The sequence below is a fragment of the Peromyscus californicus genome, unplaced genomic scaffold (genome assembly GCF_007827085.1).
Source record: "Peromyscus californicus insignis strain IS unplaced genomic scaffold, ASM782708v3 Scaffold_10__1_contigs__length_136768540, whole genome shotgun sequence".
NCBI classification, from domain to species: Eukaryota; Metazoa; Chordata; class Mammalia; order Rodentia; family Cricetidae; genus Peromyscus; species Peromyscus californicus.
In genome coordinates, this window is record NW_026294391.1 from 84939384 (window position 1) to 84961317 (window position 21934).

Below are 21934 nucleotides of genomic sequence, written 5' to 3' on the forward strand. Positions count from 1 at the left end.
CAGGCAACTGCAGGGAGATGTGTCTCTGCACTTCTGCTGGCATGAGACTGTGAGACTGGGAAGCTGTATTTATCTCTATGTCTGTTCATTTGGAACCTTTTTAAAAGCTTTCTCAGGCTTTATGTGGATGTATTCCACCCTTCTTCTTCCCAGCTTTCTCAGTTTGGCTCTCTCAACTAACCCCATCCTGTTCAGTTATTGGCCAGTCAGCTTCTTTATTAACCAGTGAATGTAATCCATATTCACAGTGTAAAGAAGGATTATTCCACAGTACATCCCTTAAAAAAACATATTATCATACAAAATGTGAATTATGACATTTTCGGTATGTATTTCATGTTCCTTTGCTCCTGTTCCCTCTCAGTGCCCTCTCTTGTCCCTTGAGTCTCTTAATATAGTTCTCCTTCCTTCACTCAAACAGACCCTTTTCTACTATCATTGCAAATCTTTGTGTATATATGAATATATATTTACATATTTAAATCTAGGTTCTTCCTGTGAGAGCAAGTATGTAATATGTGTCTTCCTGAGACTGGATGATTTTGAGTAAACTGATGATTTTCAGTGTCATTTATTTATCTACAGATGGCATCATATTGTTTCACTTTATCACTTGTTAAGAACTTAATTTCATATGTACACCTAATTTCTTGGATCCATTCATCTGTTGATGGAATTCTAGGCTGATTCCATTCCAAAGTTATTGTGAAAAGTAACATAAGAAACCTGAATGTGCAGGTATCTCTATGGTGTGTTCATTTAGATTGCTTTGGGTGATATGTGTGAAAAGTAAGAGAGTTCTAGTTTTCATTTTTTCAGGATCTTCCATAAAGATTTTCATATTTTCACCAGTGTTTTTATAAGAGTTCCTTTCCCTCACATCCGCACCAGCATTTGTTTTCATTTAGCGTATCAAAGTACTTTTGATTGTTTTTTTCTTATGGTTAAGGAAGTTAAACATTTATATTTATTAGCCATTTGTATTTCGTCTTTTGAGAACTGTCCAGTTCAGTAGTCATTTATCTGTGCATTGGCTTCTCTATTTGGTATTTATGTTTTAAGTTCTTTAAAGATTCTAAATATTAATTCTCTGTAGAATATATAGTTAGAAAATATTTCCATTCTGTGGAATGTCACTCTGTTGTTGTTTCTACTGCTCTGCAGAAGCTTTTTAATTTCATGCAATTTAATTTGTCAGTATTTGCTATTGTTTCCTGAATGTGTTTTAAAGAGGCTTTTCTGTGCCTGTATGTTAAAGTGTGTTTCTCATATCTTCTTATAGAAGTTTCAGTATGTCGCATTTTACATTAGGAACATTGATTCATTTTGAATTGGTTTTTGCTAAGAGAGACAGGGATGCAGTTTAATCTTTCTATATTTAGATGTCTAGTTTTACTAAACTAGCAAAAACTACCTTTAAAAAAAGGTTGTTAAAAACAGTTTTCTTTTCGAAAGTGGGTGTTTTTGGCACTTTTTTTCCTCCAAATATCAGGTGATTTGTAGATACATGGTCTTATTTTAGGGTTGTCTATTTCATTCCAGTGACTTACACATCTCTTTTTGTTACAATAACATGCTGTTTTTGTTTCTATTGCTCTATGATATAATTTGAAAGCAGCTAATATTTACTTGCTGGTTCTTGTATATAGGAGGTCTTTTCCTCTTCTACTGTCTTCTTCAATTTCTTTCTTTACTGTTATTAAATCAGATTGTTCCAGTCTTTCACTTCCTCATTTAGGTGTATTCCTTGGTATTTAATTTTTGAGCTATTGTACATGGAATTGTTTCTCTGATTTATTTGTAATTGTCATGGTTATTGGCATATGAAAAAGCCACCAATGTTTGCACTTATTTTGTAATACTGATTTTTTTTTGCTGCTTTTATCAAATCTAAGTATTTTCTATTGGAGTGTTTGGAGTCTTTTAATTATAACTGGGGAGCATTTTTGAGGTCTGATAAAATGTTTATTTCATCCATGTGTTTCTAGGATTTTCTTTGTTTGGAGGTGCTTTAATCTTACTGATTTTTATAGATCTTTAAAGTTGTTTGTCTTCTGTATCTAAGGAATCATCCATTTCTTCTAGATATTCTGTGAATATAAGTTTTGATATGTTCGTTAACTTTTTCAGAATTTCAGTGGTGTTTCTTTGTAATGTCCCCCTTTTAACTCCTGTTTTTACTAATTTATATATTCATCCTCTTATTTGGTTCAACTAAGGTTTTTGTCACTCTTATCTTTGGAAAAAAAAACCTTTTTTCACTGATTATTTGTATTGTTGTTCCTCTTAGTTACTGTTTTATTGCTATGAATAGATGTGACCAAGACACTTAATTGGGGACTTGCTTATAGTTTCAAAGTGTGAGTCCATGGCCATCATGACGGGAGTGTGGCAGGCAAGTGCTGGAGTGTTAGTTTACAGCTCTCATCTGATCTGAAAGTTGCAGGCAGAGAGAGACTGGGCCTGGCATGGGTTTTTGACACATCAAAACTCCATTGATAGACTTCCTCCAAGAAGGCCACAGGTTCTAACAGTTCAGCTAACTGGGAGCCAGCATTAAAACAGGAGTTTATTGAGCCATTCTCCTTTTTTTGAGAGAGGGCTCATCTGTAGCCCTGGCTGTACTGGAACTTGAGATACACCTGTGTCAGCCTGGGATTAAAGGTGTACTGCTCACAGAGACAGAAGCCACAAAGACCAGTGGGTCTCAGATTGCAATTAGTGTCTGTTTAGCCTATATAATGAGTTCAGACGGCATCTGTGTTCCCCAAGTCTGAGAGTAGTCAAGGTCGGTAAGAAGGTCCTAGAAGAAGGGTTGGAGCCACCAGAGGGCAGGGATCCTAGAAGCCCTCCTGGGTTTCCACACCAAAATGTTAGGACAATAAAGGAACAAAAGGCATGAAAGAGACCCAAGTCTGCTCTCAACAGGTGAAACTGTGTTTATTAGCACAGCAGCAGGGGGCAGCGACTTTCCCATGGGAATGAAACTTGTGTGAACGGGAAGGAGCTGGTCAGGGCTCTTATAGGAATGGGCAGGGGACCTGAATATAAGGAAGTTGATAGAGCTACAGAGGATATATATGAACTCCTTCTTTTGAAACTTCTTGTTCAAGCAAAGCAGGCTGTAGGTGGGGTTTTCCTATCCTACAGCCATTCTCAAACACACTGAGGCTTATATTAATTATAAATGCCCTGTTAATAGCTCAGGCTTATTACTAACTATCTCTCACTACTTAAATTAACCCATTTCTATTAATCTACATTCTGCCACGTGGCTCTTACTTTATCCCATTTTGTGTGCCCGACTCGTTCTGCATCTGATTGGCAAATCCTCCTAGTCTGGTTTTCCCTCCCAACCTCCTCCTGCCCAGCTATGGGCTAGGGAGCTCTTTATTAGCCAATGAGATTAATACATATTCATAGTTAAGATAGTTCCACAACAGCAGGCTATCTTGAGAACTGTCTTAACAAACAATTCTCCCTGAGATATTAATTTGGCTGAGTGATAACAGTTGAGCAATGACATCAAGACAGTCTCAGCAGGACATTTGGGTTTCTGCTACCAGGGCATTCTATCATAAACTATTGCCAAGTCAAAGCTTATATTAATGTAAGTCATGGACGAGGCCAGGTTTTTGTCCAGGTAAGCAGAAGAACTTGGTACCATAAGCCAAATGGTTCTTTTTTTTTTCAAGGACGATACAAGTATAAGGGGGTTGTGGAATCTTGCTCCATGGAAAAGGAAAGCCAATGATGTAGTCAATAACTGGAAGGAGTGACAGATATATGAAGATCCATCCAATAAGTGTGGTGATATATTGTGTACGCTAATAAATTTGACTGAAGATCAGAGATCAGAACAAGCTACTAGATTAAACATAGAAGCCAGGCAGTGGTGGCACACACCTTTAATCCCAGTACTTGGAAGTCACAAGCCTTTAATCCCAGCACTAGGAAAGTTAAGACAGGAAATGATATGAGTGGGCAGAGAAAGATAATGGTTTTAGTTTTTGTCCAGTCTTGGTTTTGTTCCAGTATTTCCTCAGCATGACCCCTTCCTCCTCTCTTTTGGAGTAGTGATGTCTATTTTGTGCCACTAACTGCTAGAAGTATGTAATTTGATTTTATCTTTTGATTTTACAGGGCTTACAGTTAAGAGATCACCTTGAGTCTCAGAAGAAACTTTGGGCTCTGGACTTGTAAACAGTCTTGAGACTGAAAGACTGTGGGGACATTTGAAGTTGGACTGAGTGCGTTTTGCATTATGATATGGCTACAGGCCTATGGGGTCCAGGGAGTAGGATGTAGTAGTTTGAATGAGAATGGCCCCCATAGGCTCAAGTGTTTGAATGTCTCATTCCTAGTTGGTGAATGATTTAGGAAGGATTAGGAGTTGTGGCCTTGTTGAAGAAAGTGTGTCACTGGGATGTGGGTTTTGTGGTTTCAAAAGCCAATTCCAGGCCCATTCTCACTTTCTGTCCTCCTCCTGCCTGCAGATCAGGAAGTAAGCATTCAGATACTGCCCCACCACTATGGCTGCCTGCCTGCCTGTCACCATACTCCTCACCTTGATGGTCATGGACTAAGCCTCTGAAACTCTAAGCAAACCTCTAATTAAATGCTTTCTCCTATATTTTTCCTTGGTCATGGTTTCTCTTCATAGCAGTAGAAAAATAACTTAAGACAGTGGTCTTAAAGCTACATATGACTGTTGACTGCTTTTCTCTGTTGGCAGCTTGCATAGCACCATTGAATACCATAAGAACTAGTCCTTAGGGATGAGACTTGGAGGCTGGTTCCAGCTCAGTTCTTCCAAGTCCTGTGCCTGAAGTGTGTTGTGTCTTCCACAGTAGGGTCATACCTTCAGATCCTGGGAGGCAACTGAGGGCAATGGCAGTGGCCTATATTCCTGGGAGAGTGTCTTAGACTCCCCTAAACTGATTTCAAGAATTTTTAACACCCTCCCAGATTGTTTCATTAGCTACTGATCATTAGGATGTAATGTTTAATTTTATTTGGATTGTTTTATTTCTGTTATTTCCTATTGATAGTGATTTATAATTTTACTGCTTTATGATCTGATAAGATAGAAAGTATTGTTTTTATTTTTAAATACTTTTTACTTGCTTGATGACCTAAATTAATATCTATATCACAGAATATTCCATAGGCTGCTGAGAAGATCTGTATCCTGTAGCTATTGAATGAAATATTCTATAGATACTTGCCCTAGTTTGCTTTCTTGTTGCTGTGAGAAACACCATAACCAAAAGCAACTTGGGGAGGAAAGGTTTTATTTCACCTGCCAACTTGTAAGTCCATCATCCAGGAAAGTCAGGGCAAGAATTCATGGTAGGAACCTGGAGGCAAAAACCATGAAGAAATGATGCTTACTGGCTTGCTTCCCCTGGTTTGCTCAGCTGCCTTTTTATACAACCCAGGACTACCTGCCCAGGAGTGGCATCTCCATCAGAGAGCTGGGCACTCCCACATTAATTAAAAATATGCCCCACAAACTTGCCTATAGGCTAATATGATGTAGGCAATTTCTGATTGAAGTTCCTTCTTCCCATATGAATCTAGCTTCTGTTAATTTAACAAAAATTAACCAGCACAGTGTCTAACAAAAATTAACCAGCACAATGTCTAAGTCTATGTGATCTATAGTGCATTATGTCTGTGTTAACTGTCAGTTTTTATGTTTGATTTAATTATCTAATGACAATGGTTGAGTATTGTCATTACTGAGTAGCTACAGTTTTGTTTTATGATATTGGGTATACCAATATTCAGTGCTCACATATTTATAGTAATGATAGCATATTGATGGGTTATTCCAAATATTTATTGGTTGTCTATATATTCTGAATAATTTTTTGGCTTGAAATCTACTTTATCAGATCTGTGCATATAAATAGACCTGGTTTTTTGCCTGTTTCCAAGAGCTTGGTATATTGACTTCAGCCCTTTTGTTTTCAGAGTTTACTTGTATTTGATGAATACATTCATGCCCCTCATGCACCAAACATCAAGGCTTAACTGCAGTGCAGTCAATTAGTTTATATCTTTAGATTCAATAGTTAGAACCATTATAATTAAGATTAATATTAAGAGAACTTTTTCATACAAGGAATTTTTGGTTGATTTCATGGTTTCTTCAAATATTAATTGGCCTTGTTACTCTCCCTTCGTTGTACTAGGCACAAGATTGTTTACTGAATTGTAGGTTTTTTCTATAATCTTCTTCATCTTTTACTATCATGAAATCAATTATTTTCTGTGTTCTCACAGTTAACACTCTATTTATTCCTCCTCTCTATGTAGGATTCCTTTAAATATATTTCTGATATGCTGACTTGGTAACAACTGATTGCTGTAGTTTGTGGAAAATCTTTATTCACTGACTTTAGGGGATAAGTGCTGGATATAATAATCTCACTTGAAATTTATTTACTTTAATGCTTAAAACGTATCATTTGCTATTTTTGTGGCTTTTCAGGTTTCTGCCAAGAAGTCTGGTGTTATTCTGATTGGTTGTCACTTGTAAGTGACATGGATGTTTCTTTGCAGCTTTTAATGTTATGTCTTCATTCTTTAGTCTTAGCATACTATCCAAGGTTCTATAGCATTTCATTTTACTTCTTATACATCTTAGAGATGTTATATCTGTTTAGAGTCTAAATGCCTCTTGTGCTTAAAATTTATTTATTTTTCTGTAGAATCAGCAAATAGTCTGCTTTAATTTCTATGACTGTTTTCTGTGTCTTAAGTTTTATCTCCCCTCATTTTTCTGCCTGTAGATATATTTTATCTTGTGGACATACTCCAGAGATTTGTGCTTAAGATTGGTCTTTTTTTTTCTTTATTCATGTATGACTATGATATTTCCTTCAACTTTTCTTGAAACTTTATTTTTAAATTTTGATTAATATAGCTTATTAGTGAGACTTCCTACAGATTTTTATTGATGGAATTGAGTTTTTAATTTTCAGAATTTCTATTTGTTTTCTTTCAAACTCCTTATGACTTTCTCATCTATGTTGCTGACTTATACATACACATTCTGAGTTGATTTCATCCATTCATTCATATGTGTGAAAGTCCTTGAACTCTTTTTCAAGTATACTTTCAAACTGTTTGTCCAGCATTTTAAACACTTCTTCAATTTTTTGGATATGGCATTTGAGGAGATAGTTTTATCTGCTTTGCTTTCTCATATTTCTTATAGTTTTGTGTTGTGATATCTATATCACATTGGATGAGTATGTCTTCAAGTTTACCTTTCTCATAGGGTATTGACCCTCTGTGGGGTGCTCAGTGTCAAGTTCCAAAAAGAAAGAAAGAAACCACTGTAATAGCTAAACTACATATAGAAGTACACTCAGAAAGTATTAAAGTTATCTACCATGCACCAACAACTATGAATCATATACTCACAGAAATAATATAGAGTAATATATTAAATTTAAACTCAGTTTGGGTAAAAGTGGGACTAATTGTAGTCAATGGCTATGAGAAAGAGCACATATAGTTGGGGGATGTTTAAAGGTTGAAATGGATCTGGGAGAACATATGGGCAGGAATGGGATTGAATACTAATAGAATACATTGCATGCATGTATGAAAAATTCAAATAATTAATTAAAATGTTCTATTGTAAAAGTAGAAATAATAATAAATGAATAAAGTAAATGAAGAGGACAGACAGGAGAAGGAAATAGAGCACTGATATTTGTGCTGGAATTTGGGTCTTAGTGCATTCATTTCTCGCCCAACAGTAGACCATCTGTGAGAGGGAGGAGGCTGCTGCACTCTAAGGCCTTTGTGGACCTGCAACTCAGGATTCTCCATTTCACCAGCATTGAACCACACAGAAGGTAAGTGGATGTAGATGTAGAGCTGCTCCCCAACCTCAATCATGGGATCACCAATGTCCTCAGTCATCACCAGGTGGTGGTGATTGCTCATGAACACACAAGTGATAGGACCTCAGAGCAGTGGGCCCTTCATTACCAGAGGATCTACTGCCTACATTGTATAGTGTGTCCTTGTCTGTCATTCACCCAGCCCATCACTGCCTTCGACAGGTGTCTCCCACAAAGCTGGTCTGGCAGACTCTCTCTAGTGCTTCTCATTTTGCAATTGTTCCTTGTTTTCTTATTTCCAAGAGTATTTTTGTCTCAAAGAGTTAGCCTCTCTCCAGAGTGCACCTGGCTGGATAGCCCTTAGACACTGAAGAGGAAAAAAATATTTTTTCCTTTTATGTGGACTAGTGCCAACAGCAGAGTCACAGTCCCAAATTTCCCAGATTGAATTAATGTTAGTGAGAATCTTGGGCTGACCTTTCAGGTAGGGGTGTCCATCTTTTTTGGTCAGAGACACATTATATTTGGATTGCCACATTTTAAGTGGCTTTTCCTCATTCCTCATACCTCCACCATGGAACTGGTGCTGGAGCTTTTGTAGCTTGCTACTCTTGGATGGACAGCCTTTCTGTCTCTCATGTAGTCCAAGGTGCATTTTTAACTGACTATGTACTTGAGAATACCTTGAACTACTAGTCCATCTGCTTCCACCTCCTGAGTTCTGGGATTGCAGGCATGTGACTACACCTAGTTCTCTGACTCTTTCTGCTTACCACAAAGTATGTACACAGCTTCTATGGTTATTTTACCAAAGAATTTCATGTTTTCTTATGACTGTATTGGAATTATACATTTCTGACAAAAATACCTGTTTTAATGGCACCCATATTCCGCGTTGCTCATTTTAGTACGGGAGGTATGTTCACCATAGTGTTTCAGCAATGGCTTAATTTATGATACCTGGCACCAGACATGAAATCTTGACAACATGCAGGGATGCTTGATTTTTGGTTTTTGTTTTGTTTTGCTTTACTCTTTTACTCTTTAGGTGCCCACATTCTAGCTCCCAAAAAAATAAATGGAGACTTATTCTTACTTATGAATGCCCAGCTTTAGTTTGGCTTATTTCTAGCCAGCTTTTCTTAACTTAAATTATCCCATCTACCTTTCACATCGGGGCTTTTACCTTTCTCTATTCTGTATACCTTTCTTTACTTCTGACTCTGCTGCTTGCTGTGTACCTGGGTGGCTGGTCTCTGGTGTCCTCTCTCCTCCTTTTCTAACTCCTGCCTCTCCTCTCCTCCTATGTATGCTCTCTGCATGCCAGGCCAGCCTGTCCTTTCTCCTGCCTAGCTATTGGCTGTTCAGATCTTTATTAGACCAATCAGGTGTTTTAGACAAGCAAAGTAACACAGCTTTACAAAGTTAAACAAATGCAACATAAAAGAAAGCAGCACATCCTTGCATCACTATCAAATATTCCACAGCATAAACGCATGTAACACATCTTAAACTAATATTCCACAACAGATGCTGCTGTGGAAGTCCAACTGTATTTCTATTTTGGGTATGTGAAATATTACTATTATTAAGATAATCCAATACAAATCTCTGTATTTGGAAAAGTACCACACCTTGCTACCTTGTTCTCATTTCCCATTTCTTTCTCATCCTTCATTGAAGGAATAACATATCATTCACTTTTTGCTCTACTATCACTTATGTTTATTTTGGACGAAGGAAATGTAACATGTTTTCTTACATTGCCTTCTTCCATGAGAGCATAGGGTGCACATTTCTGCTTTTTCATTTAAGAGCATTTCTTTCTTTACTGAAAATAGATTTTTTTCATATAATATATTCTGATTATAGTTTCAGTTCCCCCAGCTCCTTCCACCTCCTCTTTCACCCAAATCTGTATGTTTTCTTTCTCTCTCTCATTAGAAAACAAACAAATAAGATTAACAAAATAATATAAACTAAGATACAATAAAATCAAACCAGAATAGGACAATACAAACAGACAAACAGCAAAAAGAAAAAGCAGAAAAAGCACAAGAGACACACATTCACGCACAGAGAAAACTTATAAAAACACAATCTGAAATGTAGTCAGAATTTCCTTGGACCACCAGCCCCCAAATAATGACATGAAGAGTTCCTGTTAATTATGAGAGCTTGGCCTTAGCTTAGGCTTGTTCCCAACTAGCTCTCAAAACTTAAACTAACCCATTTATTTTAATCTGCATTCTGCCACATGAACCGTCACCTCTCCTCCACACTGTCTGACTTCTGTGTCTCACTTGCAAATTCTGACTCTCTTCTTCCCAGAGTTCCTGTCTCTGCTGGGAAGTCCTACCTATCCTCTCCTGCCTAGCAATTGGCCATTCAGTTCTTTATTAAACCAAACAGAAGGTGCCTTGGAAAAGACACATCATCACAGTGTACAAAAAGATTATCCAACAACATTGAAACCATAATATATATGCAAAAGATCTGTAAGGTTTTTTTTAAAAAAAAAATACCCAAATAGAGCATTATGGACTAAAAAACAAAACAAAACTCCAAAAATACCATTGAGTTCATTTTGTGTTAACCATCTACTGCTAGGCATAGAATCTGCTCTTAAATCTGGTTTGTATATCCAGTGAGACTCTTGGAGAAAACTAATTTTCCTTTTTGAGAAATTTAGAAATAGCTTCTGAGTTAGGGATGGGGGCTTGTGTTCACTTCTGCAGACCCTGCACATATTGCCACAGTCTCAGTGAGTTTATAAGCGCATCATTCCTGTTGTATCTAGAAGGCTTTGTTTCCTTGGAGTCTTCCATCCCCAGTGGCTCATAATCTTTCTGCCTCCTCTTTTGGAGAGTTCCCTGGTCCCCTGAGGGAAGGGAATTGAAGGCGATAACACATTTGGGACTAAGTGTTCCAAGCTAATAGCATTTCTTGAAATGCCTCCCTAACATTTCTTAAGAGATTTTCATTTTTTTTTACACTTGCATCAGACACATTTGTATGGCTATTCCATACCATTTTTAATCTACCTCTGTGTGAGGTTTTTAATTGTTTATATCTTGAAATTATACATAATGCTTCACTGAATATCCTTGGGTATACACACACACACACACACACACACACACACACACACACACACACACACACACACACATCTGTATTTATAGAAGTAGATCTTTGTAAGATATTTAAAGTTTTATTCCTCACGATTTCACTAATAATAGAACACAAATCACTTTATAATTTTGCCTGTATGTTACCAGAGACTAAGCTATAACTCAGTGTTATTTTAATATATTGCATACATCTAATTGTCATTAAATTTGGGCATTTATTTTTTGTTTTGTCTCTTCTTGACACTTTGTGTGAACTGTTAGTTCATATCTTTTCTTCATTTTCATTCATTTTGGGGCCTTTGTTCCTCAGTTTTTGAGTTCTTTATATAGGAAGCAGAGTTTCCCCTTGTCTGGGATGTTTTACTGCTACATCATTTCAGTCTGTAAGTTCTCTTTTGAAATGCTTGCATTTGATATTTTTAAATTCTGTGGTTTTCATTGGGTCAGATCACTTATTGCTTCCTTTCTTTACCTCTAGAATTTGAGTGACATTAAGAAATCCCTTCCTTATAGTAAGATTAAAGAAACCCTGTTGTGTGTTCTTGAAGAAGTTGTGTGATTCCACTTTTTGCTTAATTCTTTAACTCAATTTTTAGTTACTTTATACATGGCATGTTTCATGGATCTACTTTAAGGTATTTTTTAAATCAAGTCTCACTCTGTACATTGCATGTCTGTTTTTCCTTTAGTGGCTTCTCCATGTCACCTTTGGGGTTTTTATTTATTTTAATTATGTTTCATGTGTATGGGTTTTTTGCCTGCCTATATATCTGTGTAGCACGTTTGTACAGTTCCCTTCATAGCCAAAAGAGGGCATCAGATCCCCTTGAACTGGAGTTATGGATGGTTTCCAGGACTGGGAATTGAATCCATATCCTCTGGGAGATCAGTTAGTGCTCTTAACTGCTACGCCATCTTTTCAGCCCTTCATTAAACACTGATGTCCATCCATGTTGGCTTCTATTTCTAAGCTTTCTAACCTGTTTCATTCAGCTATTTGTCTGTTCTTATAGAAGAGGTAAGACACTGTAATTATAGAAATTCTCTAGAAAGTTTTCATTTTCTTGGTATGGTGTCAGGAGTCCCTTCTCAAGTGTCTTCCTTCTCTCTTCTTAGATATTCTTGTGTACTCTTTCACATATGAACTTTTACCATCAGGCTGTCTAACTCAGTAAAATGTAGATATTTTTGAAATTGAATTAAATTTATACATAGGGAGAACTTAGGAAGAAATTTTTTTAATGTTGATTTGTCAGGGAATAGTCAAATTTAAATAGCATTGCTCCACAACCCTTATAATGGAGTCTGGAGTCCTTATTCAATCATAGTAGGCACATCCACAACTGAATTTTGAACCAAAATACTGGAATATTCACAGATATTCCTAGGAATGGAACATGGTGATCTTGTAATAGAGCACAAACAGCAACTTTGTGAATACATTTCACTAACATTTGAAACAATGTGTGAAATCAGCTGCTTTGTTCCATGAGACTGCCCAGTCCCTTTCTTTCAAGACTGTTTGAGCTTTTCTTCACACAAAAGAAAGTTCTTGACAGATAGGATGTACTTAAACACTCTTACACCTTGAGCTACAACAGAAGACCATCATTTGAAGAACCTGGGACACGTTTTTAGGACTGCATGAACAATGTATCCCTGAGATAGAAATCCTGGAAGCCTCAAGAATATGTTCCACTTTTTTGTTCTTAAGTGTGATAATTTTATCTTAGTCATCAAGTCATTTATCCAAGGACAATGCCATAATGTGTGTGAGATGCTGTAGCAAAGAACCGTATTAGGTAGGTGATGAGCAACATTAATTTTGTTTTCTTATGGTTTCAACGTTTTTGCCTGGGATTTTTCTTTATTTGGCTTTTTCATATTGTTTTCAAAGCTATCTCATTTAATAATGCTATTTTCTGTTTATCAGTGTTGTGAAGGTCTTTTAGAGGGTTTGAAGTTGTTCCCGAAGTAGAAGAAAAACTTAGGAGCTTTCTGACTCTTTCATGTTTTACAAGATTCTTAACCCCCCTCATTGTGATTCTTTTCCCACCATTAACAAATTTTCTTGAATGTTTCTCCTAACCACATCAATGTATTCTTCCCACAGTCTGTGTCTTTTAAGATTGCAGTTTTAAACTAAGCTCCATATCACTTACTTGATATGCCTTTGATATTCATTGTTTATAACACATATTCATAATACATCTTGATGAGACTCATTGTGATGTGTCCATACGAACCTCTAGCTTACATGAATCGTATCCAACTGTGCTTTGCCACCTCAACCCTGGCACTGATACCAGACCCCAGATGTCAGTATTCCATTATCAGATTGACTATCTCTTACTTTCCACATGTGAGACAACATGCAGCTTTGAAGGGAACAGTTCTGAAGTCTTTGCCCTAAACTGTACTGCATTCTTTTGATTTTATGTTTTGTTTTTCATCTTTAGGCTGAATTCATGACTAGATTTTCCGAATATGCTTACGATCAACTTTAAGTTTTCTTAACCATCTTCCTTCATGTCTATCTTGTGCCATTTTGGTGTCTTCGTCTGCCACAAATACAGTGAGACGAGTGAGACAAATCAAGGGCTGGAATGTCTTTATTTTTCTCTTTAATCACAATTAATTTGATGTTTTAATATTTTCTATTGTACCACATTTTTGTAGATTTAGATTTTTCTTCATCATAGCTTATATACTATTGAGGAAAAAAATACTGAAGTCAGGTAGGTAAATGACCAAAATTGTTTTCTGCTTTCTTACTACCTATTTCTTTGTTGGAGACATGGTTTCTTTGTGTAGCTTTGGAGCCTATCCTGGAATTTCCTCTGCAGAACAGGCTGGCTATGAACTCAGACATCCACCTTCCCCTGCCTCCCAAGTGCTGGGATTAAAGGCATATTCCATCAGCACTCAGCCTACTACCAATTTCTAATGGTGTTTTATCACATACATACTTTATATACAAGGGAGGGGGAATAGTAATACACACACACACACACACACACACACACACACACACACACCTTTATACACTCACAAGTCAATTTCTAATCTGTGTCTATAGTAGATGTATCTAGTGTTGGCTATCTGGTTCATTTATTCTTTAAATTTCTGCAACCAGCGCTAGCAAAGTAAAGAAGAGGCTATGTATTCCCAGAACTTTTAAATATTTTGCCTTGTGATTCAGGTTCACAAAGATGGATGCAAAGAACCCAAAGACACTGTTGGATCTCGCTATACAGAGTCTGCTGAGAAATGAGTCTGCAGCAATCCAGGCTCTGGAGGATATGCCAAGAGTCTTTTTTGTTCCACTGTTCATTGCTGCCTTCGAGGGTGGGCATAAGAATACATTGCGTGAGATGGTGAAAGTGTGGCCCTATTACTGTCTCCATATTGGGTCATTAACTGTACAGGATCCTCAACATGAACTCCAGAAACCCATGATTGAGAATCTTCCAGTGCATCGTTCAAGGTACTCTGCTTCTAGGTAAGACTGTATAATAAAAACATGGAAAGACAGAGGCAGTTATACCATAGCCTGCTAATTTCTCAAAAGGAGAAACAAGTAAATGCTGAAGATTTATGTGTGAGGCTGTTGCCCACAAACTTGGTAATACATTAACGACTGATTGTATTCCATGTTAATTATGAAATCGGTTACTGATTGTATTCAATGTTTATTTTGAAATCTGTTACTGAGTGTTCTATTGATGGGTTTACGTAACAGGTGTTAGTTACATAAGAGAAAGACAGGAGCTTTAAGACTGGAGGGGATCTAAGGTGTATAAAGGATTCGGGGGAGGAGGCTGAATTTTCATGGGAAAGATTTGTTGATAGTAAAAGGAGTGTCAGCTATGGGTAAAAGAATTAGTTCCTAGATGTCACGGTTGATTCTATTCGGTTTCACTATCATTGTCTATTTCTCAACTATTCTATCTCCTCTTACCCCTACAGGAGACCTAAACTGAGGATCCTAGACTTAAGGCAAGACAACGACTGTAGGACCACAAGCTATGAAGTCAGCATCAAGGAACCTTTCTGTTTTCATTCTTGTGCTTATTCTGACAGCTCTATCTTGAAAATAGAAGGGCAGCATCATTTTGTTAATTCAGAGTCGATGGTTCAGTTCCCTAGGCCTGTAGAGTTACTAGTGGATCTTACCCTAGATGGCTCCTTAGTGGAAATAGAATTTATGGTTTTGCTTACAAGTAAAATTAGGGAGAGTTCAGGGTCTTTGCACATATGCTGTCTAGATTTGCAAGTTAATAAACTGTGTGACAGCAAATACACCCTGAATTTTCTTCATCTCAACTGTGTTGGTCAGTTGTCAATTGACACGGGTTTGCTGAGTGATATCACAAATGTCCTGTCTCAGATAGACCACCTAGAGAGCCTCAGTCTGTCTAAAGTCACTTTTAGATCTCCGGGTGGGAAACTCTTTAAAAATTTCCTCGGTCACTTGCAACGTATGAACAACCTTAAGGAAGTCAGCTTGTCTTCATTCTGTCTCACAGGACATCTGGACAGAGTCCTCAGGTAAGAGTTTGGGCCAGGGCCCTGGGTTTCCTGGAGAGCCTGTTGAGACAGGAAAGAAAACATTCTTGGGTATTCCTAATCTCCTGAACAGCTTTTATGCTTTCTACTTTGTTGCTTCTGGGAATTTGAAACTGGAGAAAGAATTACAAAAATTAAGCAGCCAGCAATGTACAGACAAGTGCAGAAATAAAAGGTGAAAAACACACTAGCCTTCTAGATATGAAGAGGAACAGGGAATGTGATAGGGGAAGACATTGTTCTATAGCATTGATGCACCTAATCGTAGATGCCCATAGTTCACAATGTCAGATCACTTTACTGATATGTAATCCCCACGGCATAGGCCATGAAAGTAGAGGTTGGTATGTAGGGACTGTCCAAAGGGAATTTTCAGTTGCCTGCTCTTTCTGATCCCTCCCCACCAAAAAGGTGAACTGAAATATACAATGGATAATGTTGTAAGTATCATGTGCTTTCAGTTTTTCTCTTTATGTTTCTTAAAACCATCTATTATAATGTGCCGCACACATTCTTAATATTAAAGGAAATTGTATCTCAGTGTTGAAAACAAAACGTTCAGCCAGATGTGGTGGCAAGGGATTTTAATCTCAGCATTTAGGAGGCAAAGACAGGCAGATTCTGTGAGTTCAAGGCCAGTATACTCTCCATAGTGAATTCCAGGACAGCCAGGACTGCAGAGTAAGATCCTGTCTAAAACAAATTCTCAGAGTCACAAAACTATTAAGTGAATTAAAGCACACATTAACACATTAATACCCAATTATAATGCATGTGAAAAGTAGTTTATTCTAGATATAAAGGTATAGTTTTCTTCATTCAGTCTTCATTCTTCAGAAGTTTTTTGTTGTTTTCTCCCTACAGAGTCCTGCCACCTGGACTGCATTTCTTGTATCTGACATTCTGTGATCTTTCGTACAGAGACTTCAGATTTCTGGCCCAGAGCCCTCATTTCTCCCGACTAAAGCTGTTGAATCTTAGCAACAACCCAGTGTATTGGGATGATTTTGAGCCTTTTCAAACCCTTCTGGTAAATCTCTCTAGTACTCTTCGACATCTAGAGATAAATCATTGCCTTATAAATGATACTGCAATCTCTGTTCTTATCCCTGCCCTGATTCGTTGTACTCAACTCCGTGTCCTCTGCTTTGCTTCTAACCCCATCACAATGCCTATGCTTGTGACTATCATGAATAATTTAACACCCTTGAAGAATCTAAAATATGTGATTTATCCCATCCCTGTACATTGCTATGAACTGTGGCCTTTTCAGGGCAGTGTAGACCGAAGGAAGCTTGCTATTGTACAACTACAGTTGAAGGTGATGCTAGAGCTTGCAGAGAGGGCTGACATGAACTGGATCACTTACTTAGAATAAATTTCACAGTCCAACACAGTTTCAACCCGATATGTACTATTTAAGTACTAAATGTTATTTCCTGGACCCACACACACAATATATAAGGTTCTTTACATTGTAGGAATTTACACTTAGGGAATATAGGTATGTAACTGATTCCAACACAGAATATTTTAGAAAAAATGGAGGACTTCGAGAGTTCCTGTGAGAGTAGAAAGCATAAAAGCTGTTCAGTTTAGGAATACCCAAGAATGTTTTCTTGTCTTGTCTACTATTGTTATATTTCATTTTACTGACCAGAGTGATGTGTATTGCATATAATACAGGATGATCAAGCCCTAGTTTGCTCTATCCGTGCCCATCCTGTTTGGTTTGCTTGTTGGTATATCACACAAATCAGAACAATGACAGCCTTTCCTGCCTATATTTGTGGAAGGGTTGGTGGTTTTTGAAGACAATGTTTTCATACCCTAAGTTACTTTAGGCTACTTTTGGTTGCTTTTGAAAATCCATCAGGATTTAATAGTGGGGCCGGGAAAAAAAGATAGCAGAGGCTTTGAGGTTTCAATAGAACCTTCAAGAACATAAATATAATATTTCCTTGATGTAGGCCTGCCCTAAAGTTTCCACTACTTCCCATGAAGTCCTCAGCTGGCTCTCCAGTCTTTGTCACATGAATTTTAGGTGGGATTTAGGTTCCTTGCCATAATATTCCCCCTTCTTCCTTTAGTTCTCTCACTCTACTCCCAATTCCTTTAATCCTGTCATTTCCTTAGCTGTATAAATAATTCCCTATATATTTTGATTCTTTTTCCACTAGCTGTGTCCCATTTGGTATGATACATACTAGCCATGTGTGAGTACTGAGTCCAACTTATTTTATACCCAGAACATAACATAATTATTAATTCAGTTTGCATATCCTAGACTTTCTTAGAAATGATGTGTGTAAAGTCTATAGTTAATAATTTACACAGGGCTAAGGAAATGCCTCAGTCGTCCAGTTGCTTACCACACAAGCCCACCTGTGCTCAGTCTGAACCTAGCATTTGTGTAAAAAGCTGAGCATCAAAGTGCACACTTGTCACTCCAGTGTAAAAAGGTGGAGGAAGGAAGGGCCTTGGGGCCATGTGGCCGGACATCCTAGCAAATTAGGGATTCGAGGTTCAGTGAGAGATCCTGCCTCAGAAAATATGTGTAGAAGAAAAAAAAAACAGTTACTGACTTTTGGCGTGCATGTCAGCATGTGCGTGAGCACACACGCACTCACAGAGACAAGGAAGTGCACACACCTCCTCCCACACATGAACATGGACACATAAAAATATCTTACTCGTATTGTTAATTTCTTGAAACAGCATACTGAATTGCAAAGACATGGTAAAGATATAAGATTAGGATTTGTTCCTTCCACCTGTTGAAATGACAAAACGACTGCATTTAACTGACTAACAAAAAGAATAGACTGTAAGTAATCATTTACACATAATGTTTTCTTACTGAAATAAATTAGTAAAAGCAATGGCTTAGAAATTTAAAATGATTTCTTTTTTTTTTTTTTTTTTTTTTTTTTTTTTGGTTTTTCGAGACAGGGTTTCTCTGTGTAGCTTTGCGCCTCTCCTGCAACTCACTTGGTAGCCCAGGCTGGCCTCGAACTCACAGAGATCCGCCTGGCTCTGCCTCCTGAGTGCTGGGATTAAAGGCGTGCGCCACCACCGCCCGGCGATTTCTTTTTTAAGTGTGGTCAAACTCAGTTTCAGTCTGACCACAGATAAAGTAAATGAATTTTGTTTTTAGTAGTGATACTGGTAAATATATCAAACTACATTTTACAGGCATTATTATAATAGGTAAACTGACAAAACAGTTAACATTTGTATTTTATTAATTTTTTGGTGGCAACCTTGTATTTCCAAGTAAGTAAGAAAAAGCATTTTAAAATATACTGAAATTAATATGTCATATTTCTTTTGTGATACATTTCAAATTTGTTCATATTTTCCATAATGCTTGTATCATGTAATGTACAAAATTTCAAAGACCTACTAATATGCCAGTGTAATGAGTGATTTACTTACATTGTTTCCAAGTTAAAAATTGTGGAGTTTTTGGCACTTTTTACTAAATAAAATATTAAAATTAGGTCTACCTGTTTCTTTGAATTTTATTTTTTGTTTTTTTCCATATGGCTCTTACTATATATTCTCTGAATAAGCTGGGATCCCATGTTCTCAGAAGTACAGTCTGACCAGTGTGTTAACAGTGGCAGAATACTGAGGAAGAGGCAACTCCATCAAGATTGGCATATTCTCTCTCTTTCCTCCATCCTTCCTTGGGTGCCATGTTTCTATCAGAGACACTGCACCCTGAGGTGAAAACTAGACCCTACAATGAAGAGAGAATTTGGAACTCATTATTGTCATATTGACAATGTGAAGGGTATTCTTGGAAATTCCTAGTGTAAGAAAGTGGTCTCGATACTTTGTTTTCAATAGATTTGAAAAATAACCCAAGGGAGTGTACTATGTTGCTTCTACATGGCTGTGGTAAAAACACTGTTCAAAAGCAACTGAGGGAGGAAAAGGTATGTTTGACTTACATGTCTCAATCTCAGTCCATCATTGGGGAAGTTGGGGCAGGAACTTGAACAGGAGCAGAGACAGAAAAGTTGCTTAGTGGCTTTCTGTGACTTGCTGAGCTACCTGTTTTATACAACCCAGGGCAAGTTGCCCAGGAGGCAGTGTCCACACTGGTCTGGGCCCTACCTCATCAACCATTAATCAAGAAAATGCCTCACAGACTTGCCTATAGGTCAATCTGATGGAGACAGTCCTTCATCTATGGTTCCCTCTTCTTCCATGACTTCAGTTTGTGTCAAGTTGACAAAAAAACTAACCAGGGCTGTTGACCCTGTTTGCCACACAAACATAACAACTGAACTATACCCTTTCCTTGTTTATCCCCAATAGCTCATGTTATTATCACAATATAAAAGAGTATGACCTTAAAAATACCACAGCCTTTAATTTTTTCAGTACATTAACAATCCAAGATCTCTTTAAAAATTCAAAGTCTCTTAACTGTGATTTCCTGTAAAATTAAAAATAAGGAAACTCCATAGTGAAACCCACTATTTTGTGGGGTGATTCAAATATATATATATAATTTGTTCTATTCAAAGCATTTTAATATTTTGCCACATTTAACATGCAAAAGAAATGTACACATGTGGAGTTCATAAGACAGCTTGCAGGAGTTGGTTCTACCTTTCTGCCAAGTGGGTCCAAGGGATTCAACTCAGGCTGTCAGGTAAGGCAGCAGGTGCTTTTATTGGCTGTACTATCTCCCTGGCTCCTTTTAACAGGTGTTTAAGAAGTTCAAAATACCTTCTTTTGTAAGACAGTATATATTTATCTGATTCTAAATTACGTGTAATAGATTAACATAATCAGCTTACTTTTTTATAAATCATGTTTTTTAAAGATTTATTTATTATGCATACAGTGTTCTGTCTGCACTTATCCCTGCAGGCCAGAAGAGGGCACCAAATCTCATTACAGATGGTTGTGAGCCACCATGTGCTTGCTGGGAATTGAACTAAGGACCTCTGGAAGAACAGCCTGCTCTTAACCTCTGAGCCATCTCTCCATCCCATAAATCATGTTTTTAAACCTACAGCAGAGGGTTTTTTTTTCTCCCCTCAGCCTTAATTTCCAAAATTAGCATTTGAAAATACTGAAATTTAAATATTCTACCCGGAGGCTCAAAGTGGATATTTCAATATCTACATTTTAGTTACTACATGAAGACGATTTCCAAGTCAGAGACATTTTAGTTAGACCCGCCTGAGGTTAAGACTTGGAATAACGAATTTTTCAAGGTCCATAAAAATAGAGAAAGGGAGCTGGAGAGATGGGTCAGTGGTTAAGAGCACTGGCTGCTATCCCAGAGGACCTGGGGTTTGATTCCCAGCACCCACACTGTGGGCACAACCAACTGTAACTCCAGTTCCAGAGGACCTGACATACTCTTCTAGCCTCTTCACACTGTGCACACATAGTACACAGTCATCCATGCAGGCCAAACACTCATACACATAAAAATGGAAAAATTTAAAATACAAGCAACAACCCCTGGAAGTCCCAAACTCACGTACTGAACTAGAATAGTGAGAAATGTTAGAATGGTGTGGGCTTTGAAAATGTAATAAAAGATGGTAGCGTTAGCTGTATTTGTCAGTTCGGTTTAGGAAACCTAGAGACAAACTGTGATCCATCTTGGTGAACTTAGAAAAGTTGATGCAATGTGATATGTATATGTTTAGGTATGTATTTCTGGTTCACCAACACTTGCAGGTGAGTCTCACAGATGCCGCTGTACTTTCAAGTGAACTTCTGGTACCTGCACATCTGGGTAAGACTTGATGTCACAACTAGACTTTAAGGTCAGACTCTGCCCCACCTACAGTTCCAGGTGTATCTCCATGTTTAACTTGTCCTAGATGGATTTCCCTCATGCTCCTGCACATGGCTGTGATCTGAACTCTGAAATCACTACTGTTTTCCAGGCCTAAAGCTTGACATACCTGATGCAGAAGAGAGACCCTAGGAATGCCCTACCCCGTGCAGGGAGCCTGTACTCTATGGTCTCAAAAGCTCAGTTGCTTATCGCCTCAGAACTACTCCTTCCAGTCTCCATCACATCTCAAAACTCCTGCCCCAAGCTGAGAGACCCAGAAAGCTCAGGATCAGAGAGCACTGTCCCATTGCATTGGCCCCTTTCCTGTTGCAAAGCTGCCCCTTATCTTCAAATAACTCCTGTGTAAAAATCTCCTCTGATTTTTCTAGGTATTTTACATTTGACATTTCCAGTATTATTAAGCAGTGCATCACAGTAACCTGTGATTCCCCTTTCAGCATGTGCCCAGTTCCTGAGGCCTGGGATTATGTCTTTCACTCAGCTCTCTGTTTCAGTACCCATTGTTTTCTGTGCATTCACACACTGGC

General features: G+C 37.7%; 1 protein-coding gene across 1 annotated transcript; it reads left to right on the forward strand.

Moving 5' to 3' along the window:
* The first annotated feature begins 14211 nt into the window (after window positions 1-14211).
* Window positions 14212-16946, forward strand: LOC128115435 (melanoma antigen preferentially expressed in tumors-like). Its single transcript, XM_052746097.1, has 3 exons — window positions 14212-14501; window positions 14969-15550; window positions 16433-16946. Exons 1-3 carry the CDS (start codon window positions 14212-14214, stop codon window positions 16944-16946), a joined length of 1386 nt encoding a protein of 461 aa, XP_052602057.1.
* Window positions 16947-21934: the final 4988 nt, after the last annotated feature.

Bases quoted from the DNA above. Each gene is read 5' to 3' on its own strand.
- LOC128115435 (XM_052746097.1), top strand. From the start codon at position 14,212: ATGGATGCAAAGAACCCAAAGACACTGTTGGATCTCGCTATACAGAGT. The intron at 14,502-14,968 runs GTAAGACTGTAT...TTACCCCTACAG, and splicing joins TCAAGGTACTCTGCTTCTAG to GAGACCTAAACTGAGGATCC. The intron at 15,551-16,432 runs GTAAGAGTTTGG...TTCTCCCTACAG, and splicing joins CATCTGGACAGAGTCCTCAG to AGTCCTGCCACCTGGACTGC.